General features: G+C 39.7%; 2 protein-coding genes across 3 annotated transcripts in view; one reads left to right on the top strand and one right to left on the bottom strand.

Moving 5' to 3' along the window:
- Nucleotides 1-6134, bottom strand: part of ddx20 (DEAD (Asp-Glu-Ala-Asp) box polypeptide 20) — a 13721-nt gene extending 7587 nt beyond the window's left edge. The window contains exons 1-3 of one of the 2 annotated variants that reach the window (XM_032520881.1): nucleotides 5880-6134; nucleotides 1869-1963; nucleotides 1227-1395 (exon numbers count right to left, since the gene is read on the bottom strand). In XM_032520881.1, the coding sequence (XP_032376772.1) occupies nucleotides 1227-1395; nucleotides 1869-1963; nucleotides 5880-6075 (460 nt within the window). In that variant the 5' untranslated portion in view covers nucleotides 6076-6134. The remainder of the gene's footprint in view (nucleotides 1-1226; nucleotides 1396-1868; nucleotides 1964-5879) is intronic. The other variant, XM_032520880.1, reaches the window with a different exon arrangement.
- Nucleotides 6135-7532: 1398 nt separating this feature from the next.
- parapinopsina (parapinopsin a) lies at nucleotides 7533-10337 on the top strand. Its single transcript, XM_032521170.1, has 5 exons — nucleotides 7533-7860; nucleotides 8996-9086; nucleotides 9188-9425; nucleotides 9515-9757; nucleotides 9867-10337. Exons 1-5 carry the CDS (start codon nucleotides 7533-7535, stop codon nucleotides 10011-10013), a joined length of 1047 nt encoding a protein of 348 aa, XP_032377061.1. The 3' UTR covers nucleotides 10014-10337.
- The last annotated feature ends 464 nt before the right edge of the window (nucleotides 10338-10801 follow it).

Genomic DNA, 10801 nt, shown 5'->3' with positions numbered 1-10801 from the left:
GCGGGAAACTTCAATGAGTCTCGGCGTCAAGTACAGAGGATAAAAAAAAACATTTGAAGAATTGTTTGAATTGAATTGTTTTTGACAAGCCCAGGTCAGGCACACCCCGCAAGACAATGCTTGAGAGGACCGTTTGTTGGCTCGAAAATCCAAGGCCAGCCCATTTCCACTGCAGCAGAGCTCCACCAGACCTGGTCCCCTGAAGTCCTGTGTCAACCAGAACGGTTTGTCGGATTCTGTCGAAATGGCCTCCATGCTCGAATCAGTGCCCAGAAGCCAGCACTAAACAAAAGACAATTGAAAAACCGTGTGGCATTTGCCAAGGCCCACAGCCTGCTAAAGGATGGACGTGGAGAGTGGAAGGAAGTGGATTTTTCAGATGAATCTTCTGTTGAATTACACCACAGTTGCCGCAAATATTGCAGGAAAACTACGGAGCCCGCATGGATCAAGATTCACCCAGAAAACAGTGAAGTTTGGTGGTGGAAAAATCATAGTTGGGATTACATCCAGTATGGGGGTGTGCGAGAGATCGCAGGGTGGAAGGTAACACATAATGTCTCAAATACCAAGAAATCTTAGCTACCTCTTATATTCCAACCATAAAAGAGGCCAAATTCTGCAGCAGGACGGTGCTCAATCGCATACTTCCATCTCCACTTAAAAGTTCCTCAAGGCAGAAGAAGATCAAGATGCTCCAGGATTGGCGGCCAGTCACCAGACATGAACTCATTGAGATATGTGGGTAGGATGAAGAGGAAGCATGGAAGACCAAACCAAAGATATGATGAACTCTGGGAGGCATGCAAGACTGCTTTTCTAGCTATCCTGATGACTTCATCAAGACATTGTATGAATCTTGCCAAACCGCATGGATGCGTCCTTCAAGCTCATGGAGTCATTCAAGATATTAAATTTGGATCTCACAGCACCACTATTTAATTTGCTGACATATTTTAGTTTGTAGTAAATTTGTTCAATTTATGTATAGGCGACAAAATTTGTCTTGCCAAATTTGACCTTTCTGTCTTGTTTGAATAATAAATATTTTTTAGTGAAACTAATTTATTCAGTGCATTGAACATCATTTGGGAGGGTTTTAGCTTTTCATAGAGCCATTTCTTACACCAATTGATTAATTAAAAGTCGGGTTAATAGCAGGTGTTTCTACAAAATAGATAAGCGACAAGACTTTTGTCAGGGACTGTATTTCATCGGCCTTTTACCGGGTGAGCCCACAGCTACATGGCACTTCTTCAGATGGGTTTTGTCCTGGCTCACAGGCCTGCCCCCAATGAAAACATGGCACTCGAGGCCCTCCATGGCACAGCCTATGGCCATCACCACTGAGTGGATCTGCACCGCTATCTCACGTGTAGGAGCCAGGACAAGAACCTGCAGGAGGAAAAAAAGATTGTTTGTGGAGAAACTTCAAAGGTCAACCACCACTTACATTTAATTGGGGACAGATAAGCATGTGTGGCGTAGCTCTCAATCAGCAAGACCCTGCAGCTTATAGGATTGTACTTGAATGGAGCCAGTTCTTCAATAAGACCACCTGTGCCTCTTCTTTATCAATAATTGCTCTCTTTTCATTTACACTTTTGACACTGAGCTGCTTAAACTCATCAGATTAAGACCCTGAAAACTAAAGTGATTACTTCTCATGACCATCTGTTGTTGGAAAAAATGAGCAGTGGTAAATTTCAAATAAGATTTCTTTTCCCTTCAGATTTTTTTATTCATTAGAAGACTGATCATTACTTTTTTTTTTAATTTAATTTATGCATCCCTAAGATTAAAAGAATGGGGGAAGATACACGTCTCCATATTCCACCAATCACCTTGACTGGAGTGAATCTACTCACCTGAGTTGCAGGATTTTCCAGGACCAGAGAGTCTAGGGCAATGGTGCAGAACACGCATGTCTTCCCCGTGCCAGACTTGGCCTGTACAATCAAATCTGAAAGAAAAAAAAAAACGCATGGACAATGAGAGGCTGCAAAATTAGTCTGACTTATCACAAACACAATTTGGGCTTCCACAGTTAATTAAACTTGATTGTGTGCAAAATTGATGCTTCGCCATCTAGAGTGCCCAACCTGCAGCATCGAATCAAGTGTTTCTTATTCCCAGTTAATCTGTATGACCAATCAGAGGTGTTTACTTCAAGTACGCTGATTAACCGCTCTCTGCTCCACAGCTGCAGGGGAGAGCATTTCCGTTACACAGACAACCTGCAGAGGAAAGTAACTACAGGTACATCTCCTATACAGGACTGATGATTATATCTGGTTTGTTCCTGAAAGTAAAACAATTCAAATTTATTCCTGAAGAACAATTTAGAATCAAGGTGGATCATTTTTGATCACAAAAATGATCATAATGGTCATGCTAGCCTTCATGGTGCAGCTTAAAGTAAAAAAAAAAAAGTCAGTTCACCCAGATTTTAAAAAAGCCATGCAGACAGTGTTGCTTTAATTTTGCCAGGATCTGAAATATCAGCCAGGATTAATGTTGTCTATGGAAATACTTCATACCGAAAAAAGTCACTAAGAAAACGTGCTCTGAGAGAGGATTATGCAGACAACCAGGGGCGCCATTTCTGGAATGGTACTATATGTTGTTGTTAGATTTTTTTTAAATGTCAATTTTCAATGCTGTGAGCACAAAATTAAATTTGCCTCCATTGTATTGGGTTGGAGGCATCAATGGGTATATCAACCTTGGATTAAACCCATACATTAAGTGTGAAGTCAGGGGCGTCGGAAACAAATTGTTTCAATATTTTATCTAAAAGAAAAGCAGAAAATCTTCACATTTAAAAAAGGTCCAATGGCATGAAAATTTAGCTTTGGAGGTTTTTTTTAAACATTAATAAGAGTTTTCCCAGCCTGCCTATGGTCCCCCAGTGGCTAGAAACACTTTTTAAATGGGGTAGGTGTAAACCGAGCCCTGGGTATTCAGCTCTGCCTTTGAGAAAATTAAAGCTCAGATGGGCCGATCTGGACTCTGGAAGGTCACCTCCCCTTTCTCTGCTTTGTCCGTCTAGAAGAATAGTGTGGGACTGGCTGTAGTGGCTGTAATCCTGCACCAAGGCTGAATTTTTGGAGAGAGACTTCAGATATGGTATTAGGGGACCACTAAGGTCTATATAAAAACTTCCAAAGAGCACCTTGTCAGGGGACCTTTAACAAGCTGAAACCAGAAAATTTTTGGCCTGTTTGCTGAAAAGAAAAAAAGTTAAACGAGCAATTGACTAAAACACCTTTCTGTCAACTAATTGATTGTTTAAATGTTTCCTCTCTATGAAAAATGCCCATCAAGGTTTCCTATCTGTATTATCTGTTTTGTGCAATAACACTGGCCTGACATGTGTGCAATCTCAAATACCACAATTATTATTATTATTATTATTTAACTTTTCACCATTCCAAATCCTTAATTATGTGAATTATGTAAATAATGTATAATAACATTCCTTTATGTAAATACCGTACGTATCCAATTCCTTATATTTCTTTATTTCTACTCTATTTATAATATTGTGCAACTACAACACAGAGTTTCCCTTCGGGGATCAATAAAGTATTTCTGATTCTGATAAAGCACAACATGATGTTATCAAATAAAAGCTGAAACAATTACTTGATTATTCATAAATCAATTAAATTGATCATCTAACCGTATCCCAAGCATTTATTATAGAGAAAAGGATTATCAATTAATTGTTAAAAAAAAACAATAACTGAATCAAGAAAAACTAATAGCTAGTCTACATTAAACTGCTCATTTGGTCTGGCTAACAGTCCAAAACCCCGAAGATGTTGAGTTTCTAAAATAGAACATATGACAACCAGCAAATGTTCACGTTTGACAAGCTCCAACACGATTAGCTCTGCAAAACATTAATGGATAAATCTATTAAATCAATCAACAGATTTTGTCATTTTTCAAACAAATTTCAAACTTTTTCCAGTTTTTAAAATGAGGTTGTTGTTTTTTTTTACTTTTGTTTGTCATAAGCTATAAGATATTATAATGAAATATCTTTGTTTTTGACGGTTTTTCAGGCAAGACATATCTCTTAAATAATCACAATGATCAATAATGAAAATAGTTTCAAGCCCTACATCAAATTGCTTGGTTTGTCCGAGCACCAGTCCAAAACTAAAAGTTATTGAGTCTACTATATCAATGGAGAACAAAAGTAGATTTTTGGCTTTTTTGCTTAAATAGTAAATAAACAGGGTTTCCGATTGCTCACATGAGGCTGCATACCGCATGTATCCTCCAACGTTATGTCACGAATCACAAGAACGTTAGTTGCCAATTATACTGTCGATCGATTAAATCGGTCAACCTTCTTGGCTCTTGACTGAACAAGCCTGCACTGTCAGTCATCTCATTATCAGCCTGATAAAAAACGACTTAGCAATAACGTTAACTTTTAAATTATTCAGTATGCCTAATGGGAAGGATCAGTCACCTAAAAGCAACCTGTTATTATTGTGTCATGTCAATATTAATAGGAGTGCACTCTCCGATATGAGTGCAGATTTGAGTCGCGCATGCTCAGATTTAAAAGGTTTACGGCATACGTCATACTGAAATTTGTGAAATCCATGAAATAAACTTTTGTCATTACAAACAATAACTGAAGATGGAAATCATTTCAAAAACGTTTTACCTATGGTTATTTGATTGCTAACGTTAGCTCAAATCACCATTCAACTGACAGCCTCGGTTATGTTCTATTGCTAACTTGTAGCCAGCAGTGAACAAACTTCGTTAAGTGTGTCCATTTTTATGCTGTATTAGTAGGCTCGTTCGAGATGAGCCAGGTCTGCGCAGAATCGATCACCGGCGATCGCGCCCGTTGCATGCCGGTTAGATTTGTTTCCGACTTGATCCCGACTTGCCTGACGTCATGCACACTGGCAACGGAATCTCACAGAGCAAGGCGGCCGCAGTTCTGAGACGCAGCGCGCAGTTGCTTTTCACCAACTGCAAGAGCCAGCGGAGCCAACGGACCTAGAGCATGCTGGGAAACGCCTGCTTCAGCTGATTTAACACCTAATTGGTTAACAACATGATGACGTTTTATAAAATATTTTTATTGTTTTTGAATCGAGGATTTTAATTGCTAATTGTTTGATTTAAAGCTTATTCTGTACAGAACACATGTTGTGGCTGATAGAGACGTTTAGAGAGAGAGACTAAATCGGATCAGATCACGGATCATCTCCAGTGTGTTGTTATTAAAATCTGCAACAGATCTCATGTAGAGCACTTTGACAGCTACTCTGTCATAATTAAACACACTGGAGACTGTGTCCAAGCTGAATGTGGGTCTGATTATATTTTATTAAATCGAAATCGCACCACAGTGTTTTTGTCACTTCCTGTCCAGCCTGAAGGCGGCTGGAATCGGCTGGAAACTGTCCGACTTTACCGCAGCTTTTTGTCCCCGCCCCCCGCTGCTGCCGCCTGCTCTCGTCCACTTTACAGGCGAGGCGCAGTTCATCTCGAACGAGCCTGATATTACAGAAGTCTCTCAGTAGCATCGTGTAACTACTTTGAAAAGTGACGCATGCGTGACTCAAATCTGCACTCGATTTACATCGGAGAGTGACACACGGTATTGGTGGGTTCATACCACAGTGTGAATACACTGATGTCTTAAGTTTTGCAAAGAGTTTAATTTGTATGAAGTGGTGCTACCGTGCACTAAAAATACTCCATTGACTCAGTCTGCAGCATGCAGATTCAGAGGGGACATCCAGTCAGTCTGTAGAGTTTCTGCTGTTGCATCCGTAAGCTATGAAACCGATAACGTTAACACATGTGAAGCGTCCCACGCAGTTTCATGAACCCACCTAGTCCGCAGCGGCCCAGCGGGATCGCCTTAAGCTGGATCGGGGAGGGTTTTTGGAAGCCTGCGGAGGACAGTCCGTCCAGCACGGCCTGGGACAGCAGCAGGGAGCTGAAGTCGATTCCCTCCGACAGGATCACATCATCGGTCCGTTTTCGCGTTTCTATATTGTGGGCTGCTTTCTTCACGAAGGCATCCATGTTGACTGGACTTGATCACCGCCGGTGACCTAACTCAGCTGCTTTAATGCGCGCTGCAGCTGTCTTTACTGCCCTCTCGTGACTGGGAGGATAAATGAACTGTCCGGTTTTTTTTAAATAAAATTGCAGAGGAAGACTGAAATTGGCTCTGTTCTTTCTTCTGGACCAAAAAAAGGCATAGTTAAAGACAGGATGGTTTAGAGGTGCACATTGTTTGGCTTGATAACTTGCACAACTGTTTGGTTGCCAGGTTGGTAAAAATCTCTCTGGGTGATTATCCTTCTCAGTCTATCTGGTAAGTTGTCTGCTCAGTTATTGAACTGTTAATACATGGATCTTGGTGCATTTCTTTCTCCAGAAAAGGCTAATAATAGGGTTATCCAAATTATTAAAGAGCTAAATATAAAATGTGTCCATGTGAAGACATTTCTTGCCACCTATTAACCCTAATTCCTATTAATGACTTATGATGATCTATAAATTATCTATTAAATAATGACAGGGTGGTTAGTTACAACTCCCAAACCTTTTATTCAGAAAACCAAAAACTCTCATTTCAAATAGTTTGTTGAGGCAAAGAAGTGAATTTTTTTTCTAACGATAGCATACAAAGAAAAGAAAATAAAGAAAAGAAAAAAGTGCAGAAATGGTATTCTGAGATCTGTTTAAAAGGAAAGAAATGTAAATGAGCTTTTTATTTGCCATTTTAAGAGACATTAGAGACAGTAGCTGGAGCCCAGGTCAGAGACGCAGAGCCTGAACTGAGGCTCAAGTAGCTACGTTTTCTAAAGCTGACTTTGATTGATTGATTGATTGATTGATTAAATACAAATAATCATCTATGTACAGTTACCCTATTCCGTTTGTTTGGCTGATATGATTAGCTAATCCAAAAGAAGTGACATACTGCAGAGAATTAATATTAAGCCACTGTGTACTGAGTAATTCAGTGAATACAAAAATGCGTGCCAGCAGGCATGCATTTATAATTCTGATCACAAACCCACCTTGTGCTCCTGAATTACTGCTTCATTACTCAGAAACAGCTGCAAACCCAGCAATCACGGAAAGTGCCGTCTTATAGGTTATTAGACTGAATTATTGTCTTCACAATCCGGATCTACAGGTTTAGGTTTCAAGAATTAAATGCCTATTGGGCTTATTAAGAGAGTCCCATCTACCTCTCTTCTCTTGAGATGCACCAGAGCAGAAAACATGAAGCACCTGGAGAGTGAGACTTCCTTGGTTGATGATATTGTTGGATAACTAAATTTACTTTTTTGTCATATTGATTTTCTTGTGTTTTAGTATAGTGTGAAACTGTTGTATTTCACCTGTGGATATTCTGAACTTGAGATGGATTTGTTGTAAGTTAGGTTTGTAGATAGGCTGCTGGCACTTCTTCATTTCCCCACCTGGAGCAAGTCAGAGCACTAATCTAATCTACACTGAGCAAGATGGAGCACCTACATGATGGAAACTCCTCATCATCTCACAGCTCAGTCAACACAGAGCTCATGTCTCGGAATGGCTACACAGTACTGGCCGTTATCATGGGGGTGTTCTCTGTGGCGGGGATCACCCTCAATGTCCTGGTGATCGTGGTGACAATAAGACACAAAAAGCTGAGGCAGCCACTCAGCTATGCCCTGGTGAACTTGGCCATATGTGATCTGGGCTGTGCTGTATTTGGAGGTCTGCCCACCACAGTAACCAATGCCATGGGATACTTTAGCCTGGGACGTGTGGGCTGTGTGTTAGAGGCCTTTGCTGTTTCCTTTTTTGGTGAGTCAGTGCATCCATGTACACTTGTTTTTTTTGTCTGAAAGAGGAGTTTTCACATAAAAGTGTTACTTACAACTTGGTATGATCTAATTTGCAGAGAGGGGAAGGGATACTTAGTGGATTTAGTCAAAGTAAAAAAAAAATGTATTTTTATAGTTTTTAGTTTTAGTTTTAGAGTTAATTAACAAGGCAGTAAAAATACACTGTTAGTAAAGTATCATATTACATCATTACATTGTTAGGGATGCATCAATGCACAGGTAGCATTTTGTAGCTGGTTAAGGTAGAGCTAGTTCATACTCCTACATAGTTTAGTCCAGTGGTTCCCAACCTATAAGGGTTGGGCCCCCTATAGGGCCCGAGATAAATTCGGGGATGTCGGGAGATGATTAATGGAGTTTGAAAAAAGAAGAAGAAAAACCCTCTATTACACAAATTTGTATTTTTTTTCTTCTTTTGTCTAATTTCTGCTTTTTTGTGCATGTGAACCTATTAATAATTGTGGCTTTTTGGACTAAATCATGTCACCTAAGACGTTTGGTATAAAGGAAATCCCTCTTTGGTGGAACTGCTAACAACTCATTTTGCTTTGTTTATTTCACACGTCATCATTGTATCATTAAACACAATTTCAAAAGGCACAATGATTATATGTAGGTTGTGTGAAATGGGGAATCACACATAAGCTACTAAAAGCTTTTTGGAGGGGGTCCGAAGCTTTTCGTAGGAGGCTGATAGACATTTGAAATGTGAGAAGGAGCCATAACTAATGCTTTGATGTAAGGTGTTACAAGCAAAAAATGCCTGTAACCAGTACATTTTTAACAGTGTTTCATATTTTCAAAGATTATCATGTATGTCTCATAGAATATTCTTTATGAGAAAAGTAATGAGTATTCATAGCTCTCAGATAAATGAAGCCGATTAAAAAGTACAATATTTCTTTCTGAAATGTTAAATTGCATAAAATAGAAATATTCAAAATTGTACTCATTGTACCTATTGCATAGTGCTTAAGTACATTTGGTTTCCCACCACTGAATTTGCATTGTCAATAAAATTGATGCAAATCTAAGTAGCAAGATATTTTTTTCCCCAAAAAAAACAATTTTGTCTTTATACCTTTATTTTTAAGGTATAGCAGGTCTGTGCACAGTGGGAGTTATTTCTCTTGAACGCTACATAGTGGTGTGCTATCCCATGGGTGCTGTCCTGTTCCAGACCAGGTACAGTAACGACCATCAATATTTCACTTGGCAGCTTCACCCAGAATACAAAACTTTAATTGCTTCAACAGCATGTGACACGCCATCTCCGTTGTCCTCAGACACGCTGTTGCTGGAGTGCTGCTGTCCTGGCTGTGGTCGTTTGTGTGGAACACTCCACCTTTGTTTGGGTGGGGAAGTTATGAGCTGGAGGGCGTGAAGACCTCCTGCGCTCCTAACTGGTACAGCCGGGATGTCGGGAACATGTCCTACATCATCATATACTTTTCATTTTGCTTTGCCGTCCCCTTCTCCATTATCATTGTGTCTTACTCACGACTCTTGTGGACCCTCCACCAGGTAAGCAATGTAAAAGTTGGGCATGTGTATTTTGGCAGTTTGCACTAAGCTCACAATAAAGTCTTTTTGCTTGTATTTTGGTGTCCTAGGTGACCAAACTGCAGATTTCTGATGCTGGCAGCACAAATCGTGTGGAGGTGCAAGTGGCACGTATGATAGTGGTGATGGTGTTGGCTTTCCTAGTGACCTGGCTGCCATATGCTTCCATGGCACTGGCTGTCATAATTGACTCAAGTTTATATATTGACCCCATCAGCGCTACCATACCTCTCTACTTGGCTAAAAGCAGCACCGTCTACAACCCCATCATATATATTTTCATGAACAGACAGGTAATCCTTCATCATGCACCTTAATATTCACACACACAAAACAAAGGAATGTATGCGTATCATAATCATGGACTATTATTGACCATTGTGCTGTGGTATGTATTTTCAGTTTCGAGGATACACCATTCCCATTGTCCTGTGTGGATGGAACCCGTGGAGCTCAGATTCAGAAATTACTGAAGGAGATAGCACGATGGCTTCTTTCAACAAGAGCCAAAGAGTCTCAACTAAAGAATCTTTGAAAGAATTAAAGTGAACATGAATCCCTGTGGTCTCACTCCTGTGGTAGCACTATCAGAACTACCATACTTTCAAACATTAGGCATCTCCCTCTGCATTGGACTGCAAGTAAACTAATTTTATAACTTGAAGAAAGTATCTAATACTAAATAAATGAAGTCACCCCCAGCGTTACAAACTGATATGGATGATTGAAATGATGGAGGCTGTGCTAAGTAAGTGTAGTCCCATTTTAAAACACATTAAAGCTAATGCTGTCACAACATTTGATGTATTCTGACAACATAGCCATTTGTCTTAATCGCTGTCATAAAATGTTGTTGATCATGTATCATCTTACCATGAGGAGATGAGTCAAAGTTGGATTAAAAGTTTTAAAGATTGAAGATTCAAATCTACACAAACATTTTTCACATGTTGAAAAATATATGTTACTTCATATGTGTTTTGGTAAAATGAATGGCAGGCATGTGTGACAGATGGAATAATGTGCATTATTAGCAAGTCAGATAGTGACTGGCAGTAGAGTAATGTTTAATGGCCTCATGTTGAGTACTTTTTATATTTTATGTTCATATCTAACTATTTCAATGTATAGGATTATAACATTTACTGAAAATTGCAGCAGTTGCAATAAAGTGTGTTTGTGTTTTCCTATGTTTTATGTTCATAAATGCATCTGAACACCAGCAGTTAATAGGATAGGTAGTCTCTGGAGAGCTCCAGCAGGGGGAGCGTAGAACTTATGAGCTACGTGAAGGGGCAACTCCCTCCCTTGTAGGCCATCATGACATACTGCTACTG

The sequence above is a fragment of the Etheostoma spectabile genome, chromosome 7, assembly GCF_008692095.1.
Source record: "Etheostoma spectabile isolate EspeVRDwgs_2016 chromosome 7, UIUC_Espe_1.0, whole genome shotgun sequence".
NCBI classification, from domain to species: domain Eukaryota; kingdom Metazoa; phylum Chordata; class Actinopteri; order Perciformes; family Percidae; genus Etheostoma; species Etheostoma spectabile.
This window is presented reverse-complemented; position numbering and strand designations above follow the sequence as displayed.

Bases quoted from the DNA above. Each gene is read 5' to 3' on its own strand.
- parapinopsina (XM_032521170.1), top strand. From the start codon at position 7,533: ATGGAGCACCTACATGATGGAAACTCCTCATCATCTCACAGCTCAGTC. The intron at 7,861-8,995 runs GTGAGTCAGTGC...TTTATTTTTAAG, and splicing joins CTTTGCTGTTTCCTTTTTTG to GTATAGCAGGTCTGTGCACA. The intron at 9,087-9,187 runs GTACAGTAACGA...CGTTGTCCTCAG, and splicing joins GCTGTCCTGTTCCAGACCAG to ACACGCTGTTGCTGGAGTGC.